Here is a 26,986-nt window from a genome sequence, read left to right on the forward strand (position 1 = left end):
AACTGTTTTATTTTACTTAGATTTTTAACGTAGCTGTTTCAGATTTCTAAATTGCATTCTTCATCTCCAAATCTTGATTGTCTGAGTGTGTTCTTGACTGTTTTCTTTCGAACCCATGGCTGATCCCGATTCTTCCTCTTCTAATCCTTTTCGAAATCTTGAGAAACGTCCTCTAGACGAAGGAGATGAAGAATCTGTTATAAATTTAGATAATCTAGAAATTCCTAACTTAAACTCGTGTAAATCTTTCGACTTTATGAACGAAGCCGAACTTTTCTCTGGCGTCGAGGTAGCGTCTAAGATATCTCCGCCACTCAGTCCTCGTACCTTAGAGTTCAGATAGAGAGTTCTTCATGAGAGTTTGGAAATTGGTCGCCTTGAGTTTCCTCGGGGTAGTAGTCTTGACTATATAAGTCACTTTTCTAATTATCGGTTAAATATGGCGAAATTAGAGTCTTGGGTTGATTTAAAGAATGGGTACAAGTTGCGTGTTCCGACCCCCGACGAGCGTATGTGGGTGATGCCCGAATTTGGTATGCACAGTATCCCTTTAATTATATTTGAATATGGTCTTCGACTTCCGATGCACCCCTTCCACTTAGCGATGTACGAGGCTATTGAATGTGGGGTTGCTCAGTTGTCGCCTAACTCTGTAGCTCAGATTACTGGTTTTATCGCTTTGTGTAGTGAGAAAGATAGGATTCCTTCAGTAAAACTATTTTTTTCAATTTATTGTATTCGATATCATAACGGTCAGGTTTACTTCGATACCCAGAGTAAGCGTCCCAAGATTTTTAGTGTTAAATCTTCTAATTCGGGGTATCATCCCAAATGGGTTTATATCGGGGGTAAGGAGTTAGAGTTTGTAAGGCCCTGTCAGAAGGTGACACAGTCGACAGTCGAGTATCTAAATGGTCTCGATAAATATGACGCTGAGTATCTTGATGGGTTTCAGGGATCAAGACCCGTTTTTACACATAATGATTTGAAGGATTTTAAGTTCCTTGAAGAGCATAACTGTAAGACCTTTATAATTTGTCTTTCAAAGTCATCCTCTTTCTTTTTTGTTCTTTCTTCTTCTTTTTTTTACTTGTTTCACATCTACATATACAATTTTATTGATGTAACTTTTTATGTGTTGTTGGGTTTTTTTAGTTGCTGGGAGTTCGCTGAAAAAGCTTTTAGAAAGCGGAGTGCTGGTGGAAATGGAGAAAGCGATGATGATGTTGGTGAAGAAATCGAAGGCTGGGGCTGTCGACGCTCCGAGGGTTGAAGAGAATACTTCGTCAAAAACTATTTTCATCGAGCTTTTAGATGAAGCTGGAAATAAAGTTATTGGAGGCTCTAAGCGTGTTACATGTGAGGAAGCCAGGCATCCCTCCCGGAAAAGGTCTAGGAATGCGGCTATTAAGGCCCCGGAGGTTGCTGGTAAGAAGCTTTGTGAGGATATTGGTGTTAGTGGTGTTAACATGACTATAACTTTTATCGGAAATCGAGGATTTATGCAGCCTACTGTCGACCCTGAGGCAAGCAAGGAGATCATTCGGGTTGAGATTCGGCCTACAGAGAGATGGGTTAGTGGGTCGACTGCTCCGGCTCCCCTTCGGGCTTTTCGTGTCTTTAATCTTCCTCAGGACTCTAGCGCTTATTCTAAGCGGTCCCGGTCGGAACTCATTGATCGATGCTTGGGGAGGGCTGGCAGGGTATACATGACTTTTCCTAGATGTTCATTTTATTTACGTTTTATGTTCTGTATTTATGAGTTTTCTTCTCTACTATACCCGACATAATACCTTTCATTTTCGTGTTTTGACAGTTTTTATCCGATATAATGCATCTTCTTGAGGAATATAGGGCTGATGAAGGTAAGAGTTCACCTTCGAGGATTGAAGAGGAAAGGGACATCTTGAGAGATGAGAAGAAAAAGCTTGAGAATGATTTGGCTGAAGCCAGGGGTCGAATTACCGAGATATCAAAGGCAAATTCAAGTTTCGGTCCAAGGTGCATTAAAGCTTCCATTCACTTTATTCGGTGTTCCCAGTTTCACACCTGTGTTTAAATTATTGGTTTTGTTATACGCAGATAAGCGAATTAGAGTTGGCCAACGATAGCCTGAAAAAGGAGTCGGAGGGTGTCGACTCTCGATTGAAAAGTGTTGAAGTCTCGCTTTCTGAGGAGACTAAGAAACGCGAGGCTTTGGAGACCGAGGTCACGACCCTTCGTGAGAAGAGTGAGACTCTAGAGACGGATAACTTGAACTTGAAGCTAGAGGTGGAGAAGGGTGTTGAGGATATAGCTGGTGCCCTTGGTGAAGGGTATGGGCGTTGCCTTACTAGGATGAAGAAAGCCGGCTTTGATGTTAATGGCCATGGCTTCGAGGATTACATTCGGGATTACGCCCAAGAGCGTAAGGAAGCAGATCTCAACCCTTGAAGACGAGGAATGCCTCGTTCTCTGATGTAATATTTGGATGATATTTTAATTTGACCAAGTACATTTTGTTGGATTTTCTGTGCGAGACTTCCCTTCTGGGGATGATTATCGTTACTTTACTATAAGCTCTTATTTTAGTGAATATTGTTTTTTTTTGGTATTTCAATATTTAAGTTTTGCATAACACATTATCTTTCATATTCATCTCCCTTGATTTCGCGATTTTTTATTCTATGTTGGTGTAGTGTTTACTATACTTTGTTTTGATCTTCGTTAATCCACGCCTTTTGTGTAAGTGTCATAGGGTTAATACCCTTGTTAAGCCTTCTTTTCCCCTCTTTCTTTATATTGTTATTTGATTTGAAGTTAATGTAACGTTTTGATTTTCGGATTTGCACATCTTAAGGACCTTAATCTCCTGAAAATATTTTTCGAGTGGATAACTCTTCGGATATTATTGATTGGTGTTTTCTCAAGTCTCAATACACTATTGCTTTCTGGTGCATCGAATCCTGTTACGTTAGTAAGGTTTTTCGAATCTCGTGGGACTAGATTCCTCTCGGGAACTGCTTGATTTTTTGCCTTTATACATGTATTTTCTAGAGAGCCCTGATTTGATGGGATAAAGTTAATTAATGTAACAAAAATATATGTTTACGAATTATAAGACGTCTGAAAGTAACAAATTGCACTGATAATTTAAGGTGATTGTCTTAACGGGGATCTCATATCAACCCCTTTTCGTTAAGACTAATTTTTTTATAATTAAAGATAGTTTTGATTCATACATTCCAATAAATTTAACTACTGATAAAATTTCTTCAAGTGAATGACATTCCAAGCATTCTTGAGGAGAGTTCCGTCGAGGGTCGAAAGACGATAGGTCCCCGGTGCAACGACATCTGTCACCTGATATGGTCCTTCCCACGGAGCCTTGAATTTACCTGTTATAGCCGGTTGGGAGGCTGCCGACTCTCGAAGGACTAAGTCCCCAACCAAGAACTTTTTGACCTTCACTTTCTTGTTAAAGTAGGCTGTTGTGCGAGCTTGTTGTTGGAGAACTCTTCTTGACGCTTCGTCTCTGACTTCTTCTATAAGGACATTGTGGAGGTGAATTCCTTCTCGCGACGCTTCAGCGTCAAAGTATTCGACCCTTGGGGAATTAAGGGAGATTTCGACAGGCGATACTGCTTCCAAACCAAAGGCCATTTTAAAAGGGGATATACCTGTCGAACTCCTAGGGGTCGTTCTATAAGACCAGAGAACATTCGGTAATTCGTCGACCCATGGTCTTGGTATTTCGTCAACCCTTTTCTTTAGACCCTGTAAGATGATCCGATTAGAAACTTCAACATGTCCATTAGCCTGGGGGTAAGCTACCGATGACTTGATGTGTTTTATCTTGAGCTGCGAAAGTGTTTCTGTAAACTTATCTCCCACGAATTGAGTTCCGTTGTCAGTCACAACGATTCTCGGCACTCCAAACCTAAACACAATGTATTCCATCAAAAATTCTACCATCTCCTTCTCGCGAATCTTAGCCAAAAGTCGGGCTTCGACCCATTTTATTGCGTAGTCAACAGCCACACCAATGTATTGGGCTTGATTCTTAGACTTCGGGAAAGGGCCCACGATATCTATACCCCACTGAAAGAAAGGGCATGGGTTGATGACTGGAATCATTTCTACCGAGGGTTGATGGGAAACAGTCCCGTAAAGTTGACATGACTTACACCTTCGCACAAAATTTTCACAGTCACTTCGCATTGTAGGCCAAAAAAGACCTTGCCTCACTATCTTAAGGGATAGGTTCTTGCCTCCTAAATGATCGCCACAGATGCCGGTGTGGACTTCCACCATCGATAGGTTAGCATCTTCTGGACCTAAGCATTGAAGTAGAGGCTCTACAAGTCCCTGATGGTATAGCTTGTTTTCTAGCACATAATAATTTTTTGCCTTGTATGATATGGATCTAGCTTCATTCTTATCTTGTGGAAGCTTGTTCTGCAAGATATATTCCAAAAAAGGTTGGCGCCAATCTCCCATAGAAGATATCTCATTGATCTTCAGCATGTCGGGGAATGGAGGGCTTAAGTCAATGGAAGGAACCTTTCTTTCCTCGACATAAATTGCCTCAAATGTTGTCACAACGGATGATGCCAATTTAGACAGTGCGTCGGCCCACTGGTTATCTTCCCTGCAAATATTTTTAATTGTCCATGACTGGACTTTCTCCAACAAAGACATGGCCAGTTTCAAATATGTTGACATTCGAGCGTCGTGCGCTTTGAACTCTCCCTGTAACTATTTTTCTACAAGCTGTGAATCCCCAAATATTTCTAAAATCTTTACCTCTAGCTCAATTGCTAGGAGAAGACCTGCTAACAAAGCCTCATACTCAGCTACATTGTTTGTTACTGGAAATGAGAATTTTAAGGCCTGTTGTATTTTGAATCCCTCTGGACTGATTAAAATGACCCCTGCACCCCCTGACGATGATGTTGATGATCCGTCGACGTAAAGAACCCAGGCCTTTTGTGGAAATAATGTTTCTTCGAGTACAGGACTGTCAAATTTGCATTCTATAACAAAGTCTGATAAGACATGAGACTTTACTGCATTCCGTGGTAGATACTCGATTTGGAATTGGCTGAGATCGACCGTCCAAGCGGCGAGACGCCATGTCATGTCGGGCTTATACAAGATATGCTTCAGGGGCTGATCAGTCATGACCTTTATCAGACGGCCTTGAAAATAGTGACGGAGCTTTCTGCTTGCTACCACGAGAGCATAAACTAATTTTTCCACATGTGGATAACGAGTTTCGGCGTCTTTCAGCGTGTGACTGACGTAGAGGTTACTGACCCATCGGAGGCCGAGATGTACACTTTCAAAGTCTCATGAGGCAATGCTCTTGTTAAAACTGGAGGGCTTGTCAAAAATGCTTTTATAGCTTCAAAGCTTTCTTTACATTGATCGTCCCTGTAAGTCATATGTCATAGGCCTATTTGTACATTCGAGGATTCAACTCAACTCAAATAAGAATGTAATAAGTAAATAGTGGATCGACCGTCAGAGAGATCTCGCAAAGTAATATCTGTCAAAGGATTCAGAAACAAGGTTCATCTACAGACTTGAGGAGTTAATTCACTGGAAGAAGTTCAAGAAGTTGATCATGCCTCAGTGATATAAATCAAGATCGTGGATTTAATCAAGTGACAGAGATCTCGTCAGAGTATCATTAATTACAAGGAGTTAATCTGAAGAAAATCAGAAGAAAATCAGAGTATCAAAGTCAACACATGAAGAAACGTCACGGAAGTTAGTCACTCATGAACTAGACAGTACATCGAGTGTCAACGTTGAAGTGGTGGAATTGATTCATAATTTTCAGTGATTTTCAGAAGATTTGCAGAAGAATGGTTGCTGCTCAAGACTAGAATTAATTCTCTATTAATTAATTAAGTCATCTAATTTAATTAAGAAAATAAATTATATCTGCGAAGAATAATTTATTTATTAATTGAATTAATTGATTAATTAATTCTGAATTAATTTTAGGAATTTTCAGAAGTTTAATTGGTTTAAAAACAGTCTTAAATCAGCAAGACAATTGAAAATGAACTAGCATGACAATCTGGATTGTCATACCGATTGTCATGCCAAGTCATTTCAATTGTCATACAAGTTACACTAGGAAGGAGATTGTCTTGCTAGTTCAACTGATTGTCATACCGATAGTCATTGTAGTTCAATCAGATTGTCTTGCTAGTACAATTGAAAGTCCTACTGAAAGTCTTGCTTAGCCAAAGAGATTGTCCTACCGATTGTCATTGCAGTTCAAGTAATTTTGTTGGATTGCATACAAAAAGAAAAAGAAGGAGAAGACATTCACTGACTGAAAAATACAAGAACACAGCAGCCGCCTAAGAAATACTTTCATTGTTCTCTGCTGAAATTCAAAGATCAATTTCTAGATTGCAAAGTTAAATCCAATCAACTAGAAATCTTTATCTTGTTCTTGTGTAACAATCTAGCGGATCAAAATCCCTAGAACTTAATCTCAAATCGCGTTTAGCATTTGATTCTAATTATTGCAAAAATAGAAAAAGTTCATGTCGAATTTATTCTAGATTTGTGATAATTGATTTGAGATTAATACCTTGTAATCGATACAGTTATTGTAACACCTTTCAAGTTTAATATTATTTTTATTTAACTTGAATTTTGTTTCATGTTTTTTATTCCGCATTTATTCGATTATTTGGTACTGTTTGTATTCAACCCCCCCTTCTACAAACACATTGGGACCTAACAATTGGTATTAGAGCCTTCTGATTAACGAACAAATCAAGATCCTAGACTTTTGTGATTTTTCAACTCCTTGAATTTTTATTTATTCAAAAATTCATAATGACTTCACATAAAGTTGGAACCGTTAAAATTCCACAATTTGATAAAGAGAATTATATCATGTGGAAGAAGAAGATGCTATTATTTTTACAAGTTGCAAATCCCAAATATTCAAACTTGTTAAAGAAGGGTATAAAAACTCCGATGATTATTGAACCGGAGGTAATAATAGATGGTGTGGTGACTAATAATAGAGTTGACTGTTATAGAAAACTCGAAACTATTCTCAAAGACAAGATCACCGGTCTTGAGACTAAGGTTAGAGCCTACTTCAATTCTTGTTCGAAGGCTAAAGAGTTCTACAGTAAGCAAGCTGTTAATCAAACATCTGGAATAGGTTATGATTACAATGCTGCTATTGGAGAATTAGGCATAAACTCCCCTCCTCATGTCTGTGCTAAAGGGAGGGAAGTACCACATGTGCTTAAGGGTGTTGATGAACCCCTCTATAAAGCATCAATTGCTGAACCATTTGATGCTACCTCTTCTGTTATTCAAGAAGAAATACGTGCTGAGGATCATGCTAATGAGAAGATTGTTTCCAAGTCAAGTGAGTCGAAAGTTCCAGTCAAAGTTGTGAAAGCAACTGAGACTAACTCAGACACACATGAGTTGGATAACAATAATGCCATGTCTACCATGCATAAATTGCCTGCTGTTAATCACTCTCATAAAGCATGTGGTGTTGCTAATTGTATGTCTTGTGCTTTTAATAGGTCCAATCCATTTGTAGTGCAGGGCATTAAACAGGTGAAACCGGGAGTGTGGAGTCTTGACAGTGGATCATCAAGACATATGACCGGAGATAGAGCCCTGCTATCAAATGTGGATTGAGAAAGCTGGCCCCCTGGTTACCTTTGGAGATAACAGCAAAGGTTTATCTGAGGGATATGGCTGTTTGCAAGCTGGGAATGTTATCATTGTAATTTTGTATATTGTGCTAGGTTATTATCAGGAAGCAGTATCTAACATATAGCACCAGTGACGAGACTTGAGAATATTACGACATATCAGGCACCTGCTGCACATTACACTTGGAATTGAACTCTAGTAAGATGTGTACAAGTGTACTCCTGGTTGGTGAGTCAAAAGAGGAAGTCAGTGCACCACAGTTCATGGACTTTGCAGTTGCAGATCTATTGGACTATGCAATCTCTTCTTCACAATCTCACTTCAGGTTGGTATGAACTAGTATACTGCTCAAGCAATCGTCAAGGACATGGTATGGCACTCTAACAGAAGTTATAATTTTATATGAACTAGTAGAGTCGTCATATTTATAACTCTCTTATCACTAGGCACAATCATATTGTTTTATATGTGCAGTGATATATTGTTTATGCAACATAACAATTAGTATCTAAAGTACTTGACAAGTATCGGTCAATGATATCTTGTTAACATTATGTTGCAGATATTTGTAAGCTTTTGACATGAATGAGAATTACTTAGACTTTACCCTAAGTGATCAATGTTTTATCAAAAACTCATTCATATTGAAAAACAAAATCAAACTTCTTTCTACATTAGTGATTTCTTATGTCATGTAAAATCTTTTGAAATCACTATTGTAAATCATTTTCTCTCTATTACCATATGTTCTGTGTTACAGGTTCAGTCTCCAATGACTTTCTTTCATTGACAGTCATGAGGTTGAAAACCCACAACATCTATCCCAGACTGTAAAGACAATCACAAAAACAGAACCAACCAACACTCTCTTACCACTAAATGTAGTATGAATGAGCGTGAGGGAGATAGTGCCTTAGTGCACCACATAAGGAAGGTTCTGTAGTCAACCCAGTAGCTCTGTCTCCTACATGGATGAGTAGTATTTAAACCGAGACAACTGCTAGCCCCCATACATCTTCTCAAAAAGATGTAATGGCTGAAAAGGCACAAAAACAGTTACTAGATTCATTCTCTCAACAGAGTGCGTCTATTGAATTTTGCCTGTCGGCCAAGGTATCCGATGTAGTGTCACCACTTCAAACATAAACAATTCTTGATGCACAAGGAGAGGTTACACACACAAAGGATGAGTTGACGGAAACAAGAGTTTCGACCATTTTAAGGTCAGATTCGATTGTTCAAGGTTCGTTAATGGACCAATTGCCTTTATAGGTGTTAGGAGAGGATACTGATCCATAAGCCATATGTCAGTGGTCAGTGTCTACCTCCCCAGGCTTAAATCCCCTGGATGCATCTGCGGATAGTGGATCTGACATAGGTGCAGATCGGCAACTTGTTGACAATGATTCAGATATTACCTGATGAGTCACAAGGAAATGTCTTCACAGACATTAGAAGGGAACTTTGATCTTTATGCTAAATTCATTGGATCATTGTTTACCTTCCCAGAATTCAAATCTGGAACCCTAAAAGGGAAACTAGCAACTTGTAAATTATGACTCAGATTCATCTGACGAGTTTAACAAAGATGGGGATTTGTGAACTCCCATTGCACCACCTGTGACCTCCTTAAGGATGGCTAAGGTGATTTTCCTTGCAGGTACAGCTGGATTATGGAGCTATGAGAGAAGAGTGATACACTTGTGAGAATGAGTGTAAACACGAGTGGAGAGAAGAGTGAAACACATGTGAGGTACACTAAACAGAATCACACACTCACAGTGAGGAAGAAAGAGAAACTACTTGTTATTTCCTTTCCAACCAAGTGAAATATGAGAACTTCTTCAGACGACGGCATACATTCCTTCACTAAGGGGGAGATAAAAGCTTAAGTAATAGTTTGGAGGATTCCTCAACTAAGGGGGAGAAATAGCAGGGAGGAAGAAAAAGATCCTAAAAATGTACACTACACCACACCATTGTTGTTTGTAACTACGGATCCTATTGTACGGGAGAGGTGGTAAATACAAGGTGATTTCCTAGTAAGGGAAGAAGCTGTTAGGGGAGTACCATTGGTTTTTATCTGCGGATCCTATTGTACGGGAGAGGTGGTAAAACGAAGGTGATCTTCTTTAATCAGTTGATTCTCATAGGGGGAGAAGCAAGAGATATGGGCTTCTCAACAGGAAATGTGGTTGTACATGTGAAGATGGAACTACTTGAAGATATGTTCAGTCTAGAGGAACATCTACTTGGAATCTGGAAAATGTTAAATCTAGTCCAGAACTTTTCTACTATTTACTTTGCATTTCTGTTTATATCTTTTTCTTATTTGTTAGTTGAGTTATCCTCTAGGTATTTGTGTGTTATTGTCTAACAAACAAATAGGGGGAGATTGTAAGTCATATGTCATAGGCCTATTTGTACATTCGAGGATTCAACTCAACTCAAATAAGAATGTAATAAGTAAATAGTGGATCGACCGTCAGAGAGATCTCGCAAAGTAATATCTGTCAAAGGATTCAGAAACAAGGTTCATCTACAGACTTGAGGAGTTAATTCACTGGAAGAAGTTCAAGAAGTTGATCATGCCTCAGTGATATAAATCAAGATCGTGGATTTAATCAAGTGACAGAGATCTCGTCAGAGTATCATTAATTACAAGGAGTTAATCTGAAGAAAATCAGAAGAAAATCAAAGTATCAAAGTCAACACATGAAGAAACGTCACGGAAGTTAGTCACTCATGAACCAGACAGTACATCGAGTGTCAACGTTGAAGTGGTGGAATTGATTCATAATTTTCAGTGATTTTCAGAAGATTTGCAGAAGAATGGTTGCTGCTCAAGACTAGAATTAATTCTCTATTAATTAATTAAGTCATCTAATTTAATTAAGAAAATAAATTATATATGCGAAGAATAATTTATTTATTAATTGAATTAATTGATTAATTAATTCTGAATTAATTTTAGAAATTTTCAGAAGTTTAATTGGTTTAAAAACAATCTTAAATCAGCAAGACAATTGAAAATGAACTAGCATGACAATCTGGATTGTCATACCGATTGTCATGCCAAGTCATTTCAATTGTCATACCGAAAGTTACACTAGGAAGGAGATTGTCTTGCTAGTTCAACTGATTGTCATACCGATAGTCATTGTAGTTCAATCAGATTGTCTTGCTAGTACAATTGAAAGTCCTACTGAAAGTCTTGCTGAGCCAAAGAGATTGTCCTACCGATTGTCATTGTAGTTCAAGTAATTTTGTTGGATTGCATACAAAAAGAAAAAGAAGCAGAAGACATTCACTGACTGAAAAATACAAGAACACAGCAGCCGCCTAAGAAATATTTCATTGTTCTCTGCTGAAATTCAAAGATCAATTTCTAGATTGCAAAGTTAAATCCAATCAACTAGAAATCTTTATCTTGTTCTTTGTGTAACAATCTAGCGGATCAAAATCCCTAGAACTTAATCTCAAATCGCGTTTAGCATTTGATTCTAATTATTGCAAAAATAGAAAAAGTTCATGTCGAATTTGTTCTAGATTTGTGATAATTGATTTGAGATTAATACCTTGTAATCGATACAGTTATTGTAACACCTTTCAAGTTTAATAATATTTTTATTTAACTTGAATTTTGTTTCATTTTTTTTATTCCGCATTTATTCGATTATTTGGTACTGTTTGTATTCAACCCCCCCTTCTACAAACACATTGGGACGTAACAGTCCCATATCAACTTTTTGTTCCTTGATGCTTCTTTGATGACCTTGAAGAAGGGACTACATTTTTTGGAGGCTTGTGGTATAAAGCGCCGAAGGGCCGCTATGCAACCAGTAAGACGTTGAACCTCTTTGATTGTCGACGGGTCTTTCATTTCAGATATGGCTTTTATCTGTGAGGGGTCGGCTTCAATCCCTCGTTGGGAAACAAGAAATCCTAGGAATTTCCCAGATGTTAAGCCAAAAGAGCACTTTAACGGGTTCAACCTCATGTTATTGCGCCTGACGTTCTCAAAAGTCTCTCGAAGGTCGCTGCAATGGTTATTTGAGGATTTTGATTTGATTATCATATCATCAACATACACCTCAAGGTTCTGTCCCAATTGCTTCTTAAATATTTCATCCATCATACGCTGAAATGTTGCACCAACATTTATTAAACCGAAAGGCATGTTTCGGTATGCAAAGACCCCGCGATGTGTGATAAACGATGTTTGCTCCCAGTCTTGATCATCCATTCTGATTTGATTATATCTTGAAAACGCGTCCATGAAAGATAACAATTCATGACCCGCCGTAGCGTCAATAAGTTGATCTATATTTGGCAAAGGATAATAATCCTTCGGACATGCTTTGTTAAGGTCTGAATAATCAACACACATTCTCCATTTCCCATTACTTTTTTTCACAAGAACGATATTAACAATCCAAGTCGGGAATTTTACCGGCTCGATGAAATGGGCAAGTAAGAGTCGATCGAGCTCCTCCTCTATAGCTCGTTGTTTTTCTTCTGAGAACGTGCGCCTCTTTTGCTTGACTGGGTTTTTCAGGCGGTTGACATGTAGAGAGTGTCTCGCTACATCGACGGGAATTCCCGGCATGTCGGAAGGCGACCATGCGAATATATCTGTAAATTCCTAAAGCAACCTTGTTAATTCATCTTTTGTCTCGATGTCTAGATCTTTTCCCACTTTAACTGTTTTATCCGGTGAATTTTCCATTATCGACACCTCGACAGTCTCACCAACGGGAGAGAACGAGGGCTGCCTCGGGATATCGATGATATTATCAGGGTCTATCTGGACAACCTCGTTGACCGTTTGAGAATCATAATCTTGCTTTTTGGGTACCACGGTAGTAAAGTAGCATTGTCTCGAGACCGCTTGGTCGCCGCACATCTCCCCCACTCCAAACTCAGTGGGGAATTTCATCTTCAAATGGGGTATTGACGTGATGGCTTCCAGTGCCGAAATGGTCGTTCGGCCTAGAATGGCATTGTGACTTGAGTTTGCACTAATTACATGAAATTTAACTATTTTCCATACTTGACAAGGCATTGTGCCGAAAAGAACCGGGAGATCAATTGTTCCAACAACCTTTACTTCATTACCCGTGAAGCCATAGAGAGGCGAATGGGTATTTTCTAATTTTCGTTCCCCTGTATCCATTCGCGCCAAGGCGTGATGATAACAGAATGTCGACAGAACTGCCATTATCGACAAGGATTTTTTTTATTGTATTGGTGCCAATTTTTGTTGTAATAATCAGCGCATCTTGATGTCCTCTTATGATATTTGGAGAGTAATCTTCATCTGAGAAGGATATGACAAGAGATGGGGATGGCTTACATCTCTTGGGATATGAAGGGTTAACACTACACACCTCTCGGGCATAGGACTTACGAGAATTGTTTGACATACCTCCAGCGGCGTAACCGCCGAAGATCACATCGACTATTCTGTCGTCTTGTCTTTGTTGATTTTGGCCCTGTCCTTCGATGTAATGGACGAAATGGCCTCTTCTGAATATGGACTCGATGAGATTGCTTAACTGATAGCATTGTTCTGTGGTGTGTCCCGTATCTTCGTGGTAGTCGCAATACCGAGAGCTCGGAGGACGACCCGGCTTCATCGGCCTCGGGGGTCGAAAGTCAGATTTTGTCTTTAGAATTGCCAAGAGTGTTGTTCCTCATTTAAATATGATTCAATATTAGGATCATCAATAGGTATCATCAGTTTCTGGATTACCAACCTGCAATTTATAAATGCAATGAATACAAAGTTTAACCAGTCTATTAATATGGTTGTCTATCTCTCAGTTCTAGTTTATTGCACGTTACCTGACTCTGGTGTTTATAAAAAAGTAGATTTTCAAATGTTTTGGACTCAAAACTGAAACAGAAAAGTGAATCATAAAGGGGTTACATACTATAAAGCCTTTCAGATTAATATAACTTTATTTCGATCATATATAAGCTCTGCAAGTTGAGGTACATAATGTCCTGCACATTCAACAGCAGAGAATAATCAAATGTAGATGGTAGTAAGTATAAAATGCAGTACTTCGGTTATATATGTACTACCTGCATAACTCTCTCCCGGAATAAAAAAAATCATGAGTTCTCCATTGCGGATACTTTTGCAGCCAATTTACCAACAAATTATATGTATCCTCCGCTACCAAAATAGACATGACATGGTTAGTTAAACTTAAAATCAACAATGTACCCGATTCGACAGCTGCACCGTACCCGATTGATGAACAATCAGGTCCTTTATGAAGACAAATGCACAATTATATTCTCATCCAATGATATAAATCAGAGATAAAATTATGTTAAATGGTCTCGGACGTTTGTTATACTTGCTTAAAAATATGGGACCATCATATATTCACACCAAAATCCTACTTTACATGTAATAAGAGTCTATAGTTATATATTACGGTATAGTATACCATAACATACGTTTGCCGTGGTCAACCCCTAAAATTATATATATAACCATATATACACACATACAGGTTCCGGTTATGAACAAACGATTGTTACACTCTCCAATATGTGTCAAGTAGGGTTTTGGTGTGAATACACGGGAATATATATAACATGCGCCGCTAAAATCATTTGCCGTAGACCATCTTGACTATATACATTGGTCGAAACTCGAATCACATATTCAGCAACAACAAATTTTTATGCAGGTATTAAATAGCTAAATTCCGAAAAATAATACTATATATATTTGTATGAATAGCTTCTAATAGTTGCATTGGAAGAACAATGCAAACCTCAAAAACAATGACAAATTTGTGTCTTCTTGGACCAGACCACAACATTGTACACCATAAATTTATCTAGAAACAATTAGTCATTCACGAGAAATGGTGCTGGTAAACCCGCTCTTTAGCATCTCAAGGCTTTAAGAGAAGCGAACTGGTAACTTAACACATTCAAATTTCAGTTAAAATTTATGACATTTAGTAGCAACTTAAAAGATAAGAGGGGCATGTGCCACTGCACATACATAAACAAGTATCAAACACTATAAAGGACGCATAAATTTCACCTCCATTGAGCCAGAGGAGCAGTGGTTTAATGGAGGGGTGAGATTGAGCCTCAAAGAACCAATAAAAAAGAGCCCTGCCTGCCATGGTCTTTATTGACAGTGATATATCCAGAGAATTGGGAGACTGATGGAGTTGAGGGCTGACCTGGTAGATTTATTACTCTATCATTGGAGTAGTTGTATTCATTGGACTGTGTCTGCGTATTTAAGAATTTAATGACTGTAATAAATGAAGCAAAAGTTAAGACGCACAAAACTGATGATGAAACTTTCATGCTTCACAGGATTTTAAGTGAAGCTTGGGCAGTCAAAAGTGGAAACGAGAGTCTGAGATCATAATAAGAATATAATATATGAAAACTGAAAAGTTTTGGCGTTTACTACAAGTTTCTATATTTGCCGGCTTCGAAATTTTGTCTAGAGCTTCTTGTATGATACGTGAAGAACGTACAAGAGGCTAGCTATCCAAGTATCCATACTTATGATTTTAAGAAATGAGGTCAAAATACTTAATTTTTTTTAATTGTAGGTCAGTTTTAACTAGATGCATGAAAGACCTACCGGACCTGATTTTGACCGGGCTTTAAAAATTTCGGATTTTGACTTTGATCGGACCGGGCTTTCCGAAAATGTCAGAGCCCGTTTGGGCCCTCGAGACGGGCCTACCCGTTTGGGCCCTCGAGACGGGCCTAATCAGGTTTTTTTTTTGGTCGGATCGGATCAAACCGGACTTTTTTCTAATTTAAATCGGATCGAGTTTTATTAGAGATTCCGAAGACTACATATATTAGCAACTAGATCATCGTAAAAATATATTAGTTTGTATGAAATATTTTATGAAAATAGTATTTCGATGAAAACATTTAAATTCAGCAAAAAATAAACATGTTTATAAAATTATATGTTTTATCAATGTTATCCAAATATATATTATACTTACCATATCTTCTTTCATTATTTTTGCAACAAATTATATAAATAATATTATTAATCACGAATGTGTAAATATATATATATATATGTGTGTGTGTGTTTAAAGTATTATTTATATTTATAGTAAATGTAAATTCATAAATATATAAGAAAATATATTAGAATAATGAGTAAATGACACTTTGCACCCCTTATAAAAAATTCACTTTTTCAATTTAATCTTAAATTTTTAATTTTGGCGGAATGCATTCCTTAATTTTTAATTTCACTTCATATTGCACCCTTTTAATAATTTTTGTTCAAAATAACCGTTATTGTCAGAGGTAAAGTCAGAATTTTTTTCAAAAATTTATATAATGACGATCTACACCCCATAATTTTAATATTTTGACAATATGCACCCTATATAATTTTATAATTTATACTTTATTTTAAATTTTCATAACTTTTGAAATCCATAAAAATATATATTAAAAAATTAAATTAAAAAACAAAACATATAACAATAAACTGGCTAGGATCGAGTGTGATTTTTAAAAAAAATAAAATAAACGGAAACCCAAAATTCATGTTATAAAAACGAACAAATGAATGCCCATACGAATTTAATATGTACTTAGTATTTTTTGTCCGCTACATAGTACATATTATCTAAGTTAAATTTAAAAAAATGAAAAAATGTATTAGTGTTACCAATAAATATTGGTACGACAACTTTATAAGAGAAATCTAGACGTGTTATTTTGGTTAAAAGAACGCGTAGAGTACGTGGTAAATAATGTAAGAGAAGCACATGGTAAAAAAAAATTGTTTGGCCTTGTTTATTAGTCCTCATGATAACTATTTAATCCGCCCTCAATTATGAATTTATAATTTGGAAAAAAAATGTTTGAAAACCTATAATCCGTCGTAATGGCGTTGTGAAAATATGTCATGGATAAATTTATATAAATATGTGATAAAATTTGATTGATTCTTCAGAAATAAGTAATTTACACTTTTGTAATGAGAAAGTAAATAAATATTTGTAAAAATTAAAAAATTTTGTTAAAAAACCATTTTAGAAAAATGAATCACACACTGAAAACAAAAAAACTAATTGGACAATTGGATTAAAAAAAGCAATTTCAATAAAAAGAAAAAGAATAATATGTATATGTATTTTTTAAAGTACATGAGATTAATGGACAGTTAACTGGGCCTGGCAGTACAACTATAGTTGATTTTTCGTGCTTTTCTCGTAAATACCTAAAATTTATAAATTTCTTGTAAAAATACTGTCAATTTTTAAAATAAATTACAAAACTATTAACTTCCAAAAAATATTTACAAAAATACGGAGATTGCATTTGCAACCATATCTGCAACTGCTAGCAACCATATATGTAACGACAAATGCAAATTTGAAAAAAAATGTTGAAAATTATATTTAGTTGCAAAATAAATTGTTCAGGTGGTTGCAAATGGCGAAAAATGAATGCCCCTGTGGGGCCAATACTAATACCAACTAATAGGGATAAATAAATCCTGATATTACATTAATTGTGCAAGATTTGGGCTGTGAAACCCAATAAGAAGATGTATGATATTCAGACCAGAGAGGTTAACACGTTGATCAGGCCTCATGGACCAGATCAGGCCTGATGGAACAAAGAAAGCCCAAAATCCTGATTATTTATTAATTTCATAATTAATAAATAAGGGAGAAAAACAACTATTAAGATAAGTCCTAGTAGAGATAAAAATCTTTGTAGATTGGCCTCCAAGGAACCTCATGGGATAAGGAATCAGCTTCCTACTTCCTAGGACTCCTAAGTCTATCCTAATTCAGAGACTTGACCACCAAGTCTCCTATACTAAGTCCAATTCAAGGACTCCCACACCTATATAAGGGGCCTCACCCCACAGATCAGAACTACGTTTTTTGACTTGATCCTTGACAATCAGCAAGGTACATAGGCATCTTGTTAAGGCCAGATTGAGTCACGAAACACAAGAGCAAGAGCTGTCAAATCGAGCCTCGAAGCTCACGATCCTTAGTAACAAATACAACAATTATATATATATATTAGTTTTTAATCCATAACATTTGGCGCCGTCTGTGGGACAGCACAACAACAACCATGGCGAGAACACGGAGAACAGTTAGAGCTCTGGAGGAAGGAACACCATCGGGGACAATCCAGGTGATTTCGTCCACCGTGGAGATACCTCCTCACTCGACTTATGCACCTGCCCAAGGGGGGGAAGCCCAGATAGGGGCAACTGAACCTCAGCAACAAAGGACGGTCCCATCAACTACTCCAGGTACGAATCCTCAAGTTCAACAAGTACATGCACCTGTGAATTCTCGACCCGTTGGGTATGAATATTCAACTGTTGTTACTACTAACCCCCCTTATGGGATGCCCCTTTACCCCGAGGTTGGAGGAAGCGGACATGCTGGGCGGAGTGAAGCACGAGGGCGATCGCCCCCCTACATACGAGGTTTGGCTCCTATCCCTGAGGATCAGGAATTTTCTGGTCCTTATACTGAGAGAGACTCAGAATCTTCGGATGATGAAGTAGCCCCAAGAAGGAGGCATGCTGGCAAAGAACCGATGGCTGAGGGAAGCCAACGTCCTCAAAGAACCCAAGGGGCGAATCCCCAAGAAGTGCAGGAAAGGATCAGGGCTCATGAGGCTGAGATTCAAAGGCTGAGACGCGACTTGGAGGCGCTCCAAACCACCAGACCCCGAGTACCTCCCAGGGGGAGAAATCTTCCTCCTGTCATAGACCTGGATGGTCCAGTACGGAGAAGGGCTGTTGTCCCAAGGGTTGATCCAAGCAATCTTCTTCCCCTTGGAGATCCTGATGATCCTACTCCGCCCTTCACTGAAGAAATAATGAATGCCCATATCTCAAGGAAGTTCAAGATGCCAACTATCAAAGCTTATGATGGCATGGGAGATCCCGCTAATCATGTTAGGACATTCTCTAATGCACTGCTGCTGCAACCCGTGAATGACGCTATTAAGTGTCGGGCCTTCCCTCAAACCCTGTCGGGTATGGCTCAAAGGTGGTATAGTCGCTTGCCCCCAAACTCTATTGGGTCGTTCAGAGAGTTAAGTCAGGCTTTTATCAAGCAATTCATCAGTGGGAGAGTTCATGAGAAAAGTTCAGCATCTCTTATGAGCATTGTGCAGGGAACAAAGGAATCCTTGAGAGATTACCTGAATCGTTTCACAAAGGAGGCTTTAAAAGTCCCAGACCTTGATGATAAGGTAGTCATGATAGCACTGCAACAAGGAACTAGGGATGAGTTTGTTAAGATGTCCTTAGCCAAACGTCCCCCTGAAAGCATGTTGCAGCTCCAAGATAGGGCAGGGAAGTATATTAAGGTTGAAGAAAGCATGAGGAAGACCGTAGTAAGTAATGAGCCCAGTGGAGGCAAGAAGCGAAAAACTGATCTGGAGTATATCGCTAAGGACAAGTATCCTAGAACCGAGCAAAACCCTGATTCAACCCCCAAGAAGGGAGGACCTGAGCAAAAGTTCACCGAGTACGCTAAGCTGAATACTCTTAGAAGCCAGATCTTGATGGAGATCGAGAAAGATAGAGATATTCGTTGGCCTAAGCCCTTGAAGGCTGATCCTGCCAAGCTAGATAAGAGCAAGTATTGCAGATTTCACAAAGATGTTGTTCATGACACCGATGAGTGTAGGCAACTGAAAGATGAAATTGAGTTTATGAATCGAAAAGGAAGATTGAACAAATATACTGGAGAAGGAGGGGATAGAAACAACAACGTGAGAAGGAACTTTGATGACCGAAGGAGAGATCAAGAAGATCAGGGGCGAAACCCCCAACCTAGGGGACTGGTGATAAATACAATCTTCAGAGGACCGCGCCCCCAAGGGCCTGTGATCAACACAATTTTTGGAGGACCAACTGCTGCTGGGTTATCCAAGAACTCCAAGAAAGCGTATGCTCGAGAAGTTATGCATATTTTTAGGGAAGCCCCGAAGAGGGCCAGGACAGGAGTAACAATGTCTTTTGATGATTCTGATCTGGAGGGTGTGAAATTTTCCCATGACGATCCGTTGGTCATAACCCCGATAATAGGGAACAGCCCGGTAAGAAGGGTCTTTGTGGATAATGGTGTTTCAGTAGATATCTTTCTTCATGACACCTTTCTAAGGATGGGGTATAACGACTCCCAGTTGACCCCAACCGACATGCCGATATATGGATTTGCAGGAGTAGAATGTCCCGTGGAAGGGATAATTAAGTTGCCAACCACCATAGGTCAAGAACCAAGGCAAGCAACGCAGATGTTGGACTTCGTGGTGGTAAAGGCTAGTTCAACTTATAATGCTATCATGAGGAGAACAGGGATACATGCCTTCAAGGCAGTCCCTTCTTCTTATCATTCAGTTATGAAGTTTCCGACTCGGGATGGGACTGGAGAAGAAAGAGGAGATCAAAAAATGGCAAGAAGCTGTTATGTGGCCTCCTTGAGGGCAGACGGAGTTGGGGGGCAGGTTCTTCCTATTGAAGATCTGGATATCCGAGAGAATGATAAAAAGAGAGGAAAGCCAGCAGAAGACTTGGTTTCAATTCCTTTGACCCCCGAAGATCCTGGAAAGGTGACTTTTATTGGAGAGATGCTCGAGGAGCCCCTTAGAGGGAAGTTGGTGAAATTTTTGCAAGAAAATAGTGATGTTTTTGCATGGTCGGCACCTGATATGACAAGCATAGACCCGAAACTGATTACTCACAAGTTGAATGTGGACCCAAATCGGAAGACGGTAAAACAAAAGGAAAGAGGTTTTACTCCAGAAAGGCAAGAAACTATAAAACAGGAGGTGGAGAAGCTCTTGGAGGCTGGTTTTATTGAGGAGATTCAATTTCCAGAATGGTTAGCAAACTGTAATGGTGAAGAAGGCTAATGTAAAATGGAGGATGTGTGTGGACTTCACTGATCTAAATGATGCCTGTCCTAAGGACTGTTTTCCGTTACCAAGGATCGATACTTTGATAGACGCCACTTCCGGGCATGAAATGCTGAGTTTTATGGATGGATTTAGTGGATATAATCAGATCAAGATGCACAAGGACGATATTCCAAAGGTATCATTCATCACTGACTTTGGTGTTTATTGTTATCTTGTTATGGCATTTGGTCTCAAGAATGCAGGAGCCACCTATCAAAGGTTGGTAAATAATTTTTTTAAGGATCTTATTGGCAAGACTATGGAAGTCTATGTTGATGACATGTTAGTCAAGAGTCTAGTAAAGACTGATCATATAGCCCATTTGAGGGAAGCTTTTGAGATCCTAAGGTACCACAAGATGATGTTAAATCCTACAAAGTGTGCTTTCGAGTAGGGTCTGGAAAATTTTTGGGATTAATGGTCTCCAAGAGAGGGATCGAGGCTAATCCCGATAAAATCAAGGCAATCCTGGACATGGAACCACCAAAAACTATCAAGGATGTTCAGAAACTCACAAGAAGGGTTGCTGCTTTGGGACGATTCATCTCTAAGTCAGGAGACAAGTGCTTATCATTCTTCAAGTCACTAAAGAATATTAAGGACTTTATATGGAATGAGGAAAATCAGAAGGCATTCGAAGAGTTAAAGAAGTATATGGCCCAGACCCCGTTGTTGGCCAAGCCAGCTTTGAATGAAGTTTTATTCTTGTACTTAGCCGTTTCAGAAAGTGCTTTGAGCGCTGTGTTGGTTAAGGAGGAATTGAAAATCTAGAAACCCGTTTACTATGTCAGCAAAATTCTGCATGGTGCTGAGTTGAATTATTCAACTATTGAGAAATTTTCTCTAGCCTTGGTGATGGCTTCAAGAAAGTTACGTCCCTACTTTTAGTCCCATCAAATTGAGGTGCTAACAAATCAACCCCTGAGAAATATCATTCACAGTCCCAAGGCTAGTGGGAGGTTGATCAAGTGGGCAATAGAGCTGGGAGAATTCGACATTAAGTACAAGCCACGGACGGCAATAAAAGCCCAGGCGTTAGCTGACTTCGTGGTGGAATGTACCATAGCCAACCAAGAAGTCGGGGGGCAGGAAGATACCATACCTCAAGACAAGGAAGTCGATAATGGGGACAAAGAAAAGGATGATAAGGAGAAAGAATATTGGGGTCTCTATTTTGATGGAGCATCAAAAACAAACTCCAATGGAGCAGGATTGGTTTTACAAAGCCCTGATGGGTTCTTGATTGAGTATGCCATGAAATTAGACTTCCCAACCATAAACAACGAGGCAGAATATGAAGCCCTGATAGCTGGCCTTGGCCTAGCTGGGACACTTAGAGTCAAAAACTTAAAGGTTCGTGGAGACTCGAAGCTGATCATATCCCAGGTAAAGGGAGAATTTGAGGCAAGGGATGATACGATGGCTAAGTATGTCCGCCTAGTAAGGGCCGTGATGACCCAATTAAATGAATGCCATGTTGAGCACATTCCAAGGGAGAAAAATGCTAAGGCAGATGCATTATCAAAGTTTGCTTCATCTGAGATAGAAGAAAGTTCAGGAAGTATGTACTTCCATGTTTTGAAGACACGAAGCATAGATGTTAAGCTTGTAGCTCCTATAGGCCTGGGGACGTCATGGATAGATCCCATTAAGGCCCACATTCAAACCGGTTGGTTGCCAAACGATGCAATTGAAGCACAGAAGTTAGCTGTTCGGGCACTAAGGTACTCTTTGATAGATGGGATTCTGTACAAAAGATCTTTCGTGGTTCCTTACTTAAGGTGTCTTAGGCCCGATGAGGCACGCTTGGCTCTTGAAGAAGTGGATGAAGGTATTTGTGGGCAACACTTCGGGGGCAGGGCCTTGGCTCATAAGATAACCCATTTAGGCTTCTATTGGCCAGAAATGATGGCTGATGCCAAAGAATATATGAAGAAGTGTGATCGCTGTCAGAAGCATGCACCAGTTGTTAGACAACCCCCCGAGATGATGACCTCTATCAACTCGCCCATTCCCTTTGCTATGTGGGGAATGGATATTCTGGGGCCTTTCCCCATGGCCACGGCATAAAGAAAGTTTCTGATTGTAGCCATTGATTATTTCACCAAATGGATTGAAGCCAAACCCTTGGCCAAGATCACAACTAAACAGGTTGCACAATTCCTGTGGAAAAATATTATGTGCCGGTATGGAATTCCCCGTATCCTAGTCACCGACAACGGAATATAATTCAACAATGAGGAATTCAAAAAGTACTGTGAAGAAAATGAAATTGAGTTACGGTTCACCTCTGTGGCTCACCCGCAAGCCAATGGGCAAGCGGAGGTAGCAAATCGAATAATCCTGGATGGACTAAAGAAGAGGATCGAGAAGTCAAGAAATAATTGGGTGGATGAAATACTTCCAATATTATGGGCCTACAGGACTACCTGTAGAGTCACGATTGGAGCAACTCCCTTCATGTTGGCATATGGGGCAGAAGCAGTAGTTCCCGTGGAGATATCACATTCCTCTCTAAGGATTCAGGCTTTCAATGCCGAGGAAAATGAGGAAGGACAAAGGTTGGCTCTGGACTTAATCGATGAAGTACGAGATGAGGCACATGCAAAGATAGTAGAATATCAGAAAAAGGCTTCATTCTACTACAACCTAAGGGTTAAAGAAAGGTTTTTCAAACAAGATGACCTAGTCTTGAGGAAGATAGAAGCTTTTGGTGTAGGACAAAAAGGGAAGCTTGCCCCGAATTGGGAAGGGCCATACAAAGTCAAGAGTGTTCAAGGTAGAGGAACCTACAAGCTGGAGACGATGGATGGTTTTGAAGTCCCGAGAACTTGGCATGCACAAAACCTGAAGGTTTACTATGTGTAGGGCAACTGAATATGATTCTCACTTGTCAAGATGACGAGTAGGTTGAAAAGCACCTTGAAGCTTTGCTTGCTTAGGATTTATTTGTTCTAGTTTTATTTTGAAGTTTATTAAGACTTGTGTAAGGGACGAATCCCAAACAATTTATGAAAGTTCATAAAGTTTTCTAAATATGTTTAAATGTCTATGGCCAGGCAAGTAAAACCGAATGCATGGAATGCGAGCATAAATAAAACAGATCAAATAAATATTACAAGAGTTTGATAAATAAAGTCTCGAAAATAAGATAAAGAAAACAAGCCATGCAGGGCTGGAAAAGCTCTAAGGAGCTGAGGTGCCCTCGACATCCATATCATCATCCCCTCCGCTCTCGCTAGATGTCTCTGTCATCTCGGAGGAGGAGGAAGAGCTGTCGTCCTCAGCAGGCCTGGAAGAAGACTCGGGAGGAGGAAGGAGCGGGTCCTGAGGAACATGATCCGAGACAACTACTCGGGTACGAAACCTCTGCAGCAAAGCCTCGTCATCAGGGCAGACATAGTCCGCCGGGTTAATATTAGGACAAGCCTCGTTCACGGTCTCAAGGGTCGTGTCCCAACCAGTCCTAAAAAACCCGGGAAAGACTGAGTCATCCCTAATCCTCATGGACTGGGCAAACTCCTCCGAGTCCAGGTAGTTACCTATAGCTTTGTCCATCTCCGCCCGAAGTACCACCAGCTCGGCGTTAGATTCCCCGAGTTCTTCCTCCTTGCGCTTGAACTTCTTCTCCAGAGCAGAATACTTCTTCTGCTGTCTCCTGAGGGCATTGCCGGCCTTGTCAGAAGCCCGCTTCCATGACTCGGCTTGCCTCACAGCGCCTTGAAAATAGGTGTTAGACTGAAATGAAACAAGTTAACAAAGTATAAGGCAAGAGAATGCTACAAGTAAGAAAGATAAGTTCAAAAAAAAGAAGAGAGAGAAAAGAGGCATACCGAAGCCAGAGACTGAGCTCCCATGAGCTTTATCCTCTCAAGGTCAGGGGTGGCCACCACGTCAGTAAAATCCTTGGGAGTCACATCATGGTAGGACCAATCCCAAGCATGCTTCGTGGATCCAACCACGGTATCCCCTCGGCGGAATCCCCAGAGAGGCTGGAAGGCGCCTGTAGCAGCAGCAGCAGGAGCAGCAGCAGTGATAGGAGCACTGTGGCCTTCAGCTCCCTCAGTTGAAGCCTCCCCCATAGGCTCCTTGTGTTTCCTCAAGAAGCTAGCCTCCGTGGCCTTTCCTCGAGTGTCTAGGCCTGCAAGCCGAGCTTTTTTCATCCTAGCAGTCTCTTCAACGGGAGGTACATTGTCCTCGTTGATCTCCTTAGCAGCTGCAAAACAAGGTAAAAAACAAAATAAGTGGTGTTAATAATGCATGAAATGAAATTAAATTGAGAAGGAAAGAAAAATACCCTGTTGAGAAACAGAGGATAGTCCCACGTGAATGAGGGAGAACTCCTCTAAGAGAGTCCAGCTGGTAGTAGTGTCATCGTCCTGAGTAAGCCCATTATAAATAATAGTTTCCTCGGGAGTTAAGTGAATGGATTTGAGGCTACCATCACTAACCTTCCCGAAGGAAGATCAGAAGAGTGTGCCCTAGTCGCCATTCTCCCAACGCAACCCAACGAAACTATTCCTCCATTTTGGTTGTTATCGGGAATGGAGGCGCTGTTAAAGATATGTTTACTTTTGGGCCTTTGCTTAACATAGACCCAACCACAAATGCTGGAAGAGCTATTATAGCACTGAAAGACCTTCCTAAAAACAACTACAGAAAGGGGAAAACCCTCCCTAAGGCAGCAGACCATAAAACATAAAATGTACCTCCAAGCGTTTGGAGGAAGCTGACATGGGTTGATTTGTAAATCAGCTAAAAGATGAGGAATGAAAGGATGGAAAGGAAACCTAAGCCCAGCATTAAGGGCATCTGTATAAATAAAAAGAGTGTCGGGTTTCCAGTGGCAAGTACGGTCACCACTAGAAACTGGAACTAATCTAAGAGGAGGAAGGATATTATAACGTGCATTTAGTTTATCGAAATCTATGTTGTGCCAAGTATTACAATGATTAAAAGAATCGAGATGTGCAGTAGAGGGATATTCATCCCCCTAGTGTTAATCATATCGATTAAAGACATGTATGAAGAATGGATCTCGATATCCTTACCTCGTTTTGAAGCTGAGGCTATCTTGGCCGCCCTCTCGAAATTCTTGTCAGCCATTAGAAAAGCTGGGAAGAACCTGGAAACCTTGGAAGGAAAGATGGCTGGAGAACTAAAGAAAGAAAAGTGATTGAGAATTGTAGAGTGTGTGAAGAAGTGAAATGAGAGGTGTGAGGAAATCACACTCTCATCCCACCTTTATATAGCCAAGAAGGAGGGGATAATGGGCCTTAAAAAGCCCATTTGGGCCCAAAATTAAGAAGGTTCTGGAATTGTCCAGAGAATTCCAGTAAAAATCAAAAGAAAAACTTGAGTTTTTAAAAGATTCTGGAAGAATTTGGGAAAATCCTAGAAGACCCTGGGATTTGGGCTCAGAAAAAGGGCCCAAATTTAGAGAAATCAAGCCCAGTTAAGGGCCCAAGTGTTTAAAAAGCCCATCCTGATTCAATAATAAAGAAGAAGACCCATTGACAAAAGCCCAGGTAAAAAAGGCCCATGGATGAGGCCCAAATAATTTTAAGAAAGGGGTGAAAAAAGCCCAGTTGAAAAATAATGGGCCCAAAGGTTAGCCCAGGAAAATCCAGGCCCAAGTCGGGAGTCCAAGGGGATCCAGCCCAAATTTAGGGCCCAGTTCAAATGGATGAAGTTCAATATATATATATATATATATATATATATATATTATTGACATGTTCGACCAGAAAACACGAAGAAATCCTGGTTGAATGGCCTGAGGTCGAATTTTCCTCAACCAGGGCTGAAAAAAGAAGCTAATTCGGTCAAGAAAGGAATTCTGACCAAAATTCTTGGTCGAAAATGTTTATTCTTCGACCAAAATGCCAGGATAGTTTTTGACCCTGTCGACCAGGAAACAAAATAGAATCCTGGTCGAATGAGCCCTGCCCGAATTTTCATCGACCTGGGCAACAAAAGATGGTTAATTCGGTCAAAAAAACAAGAATCCTGACCGAAAGGGAAGAAAATCCTAGTCGAAAAATTCCTGGTCGAAATATATAAAAAAAGGAAAAATCCTGGCCGAAATTCGACCAGGATTCCTGATCGAATGCACCCTGCTTGAAATCCTATCGACCAGGGCATACTGAGGGGTAATTCGACCAGGATCCTGGTCGAACAGGATTCCTGGTCGAAATCTGTATAAAAAAAAAAAGAAAGAAAAAAGGAAAAAGTGGGAAGAAAAAGAAGAAAAATTCCTGAAAAATTACAGATTTTAAGTAAATTCCTCAAAATATTTTCTGAA

The 26,986-nt window shown here is 39.6% G+C and overlaps 1 protein-coding gene across 1 annotated transcript in view; it reads right to left on the reverse strand.

Moving 5' to 3' along the window:
* The window catches only part of LOC141660603 (serine carboxypeptidase-like 33), an 85,101-nt gene extending 70,053 nt beyond the window's left edge, over positions 1-15,048 (reverse strand). The window contains 7 exon segments of the mRNA XM_074467592.1: positions 13,435-13,457; positions 13,635-13,657; positions 13,660-13,707; positions 13,789-13,816; positions 13,818-13,978; positions 14,774-14,852; positions 14,854-15,048. Of these exon segments, the coding sequence (XP_074323693.1) occupies positions 13,435-13,457; positions 13,635-13,657; positions 13,660-13,707; positions 13,789-13,816; positions 13,818-13,978; positions 14,774-14,852; positions 14,854-15,048 (557 nt within the window).
* Positions 15,049-26,986: the final 11,938 nt, after the last annotated feature.

Source organism: Apium graveolens, chromosome 5, assembly GCF_009905375.1.
Source record: "Apium graveolens cultivar Ventura chromosome 5, ASM990537v1, whole genome shotgun sequence".
NCBI classification, from domain to species: Eukaryota; Viridiplantae; Streptophyta; class Magnoliopsida; order Apiales; family Apiaceae; genus Apium; species Apium graveolens.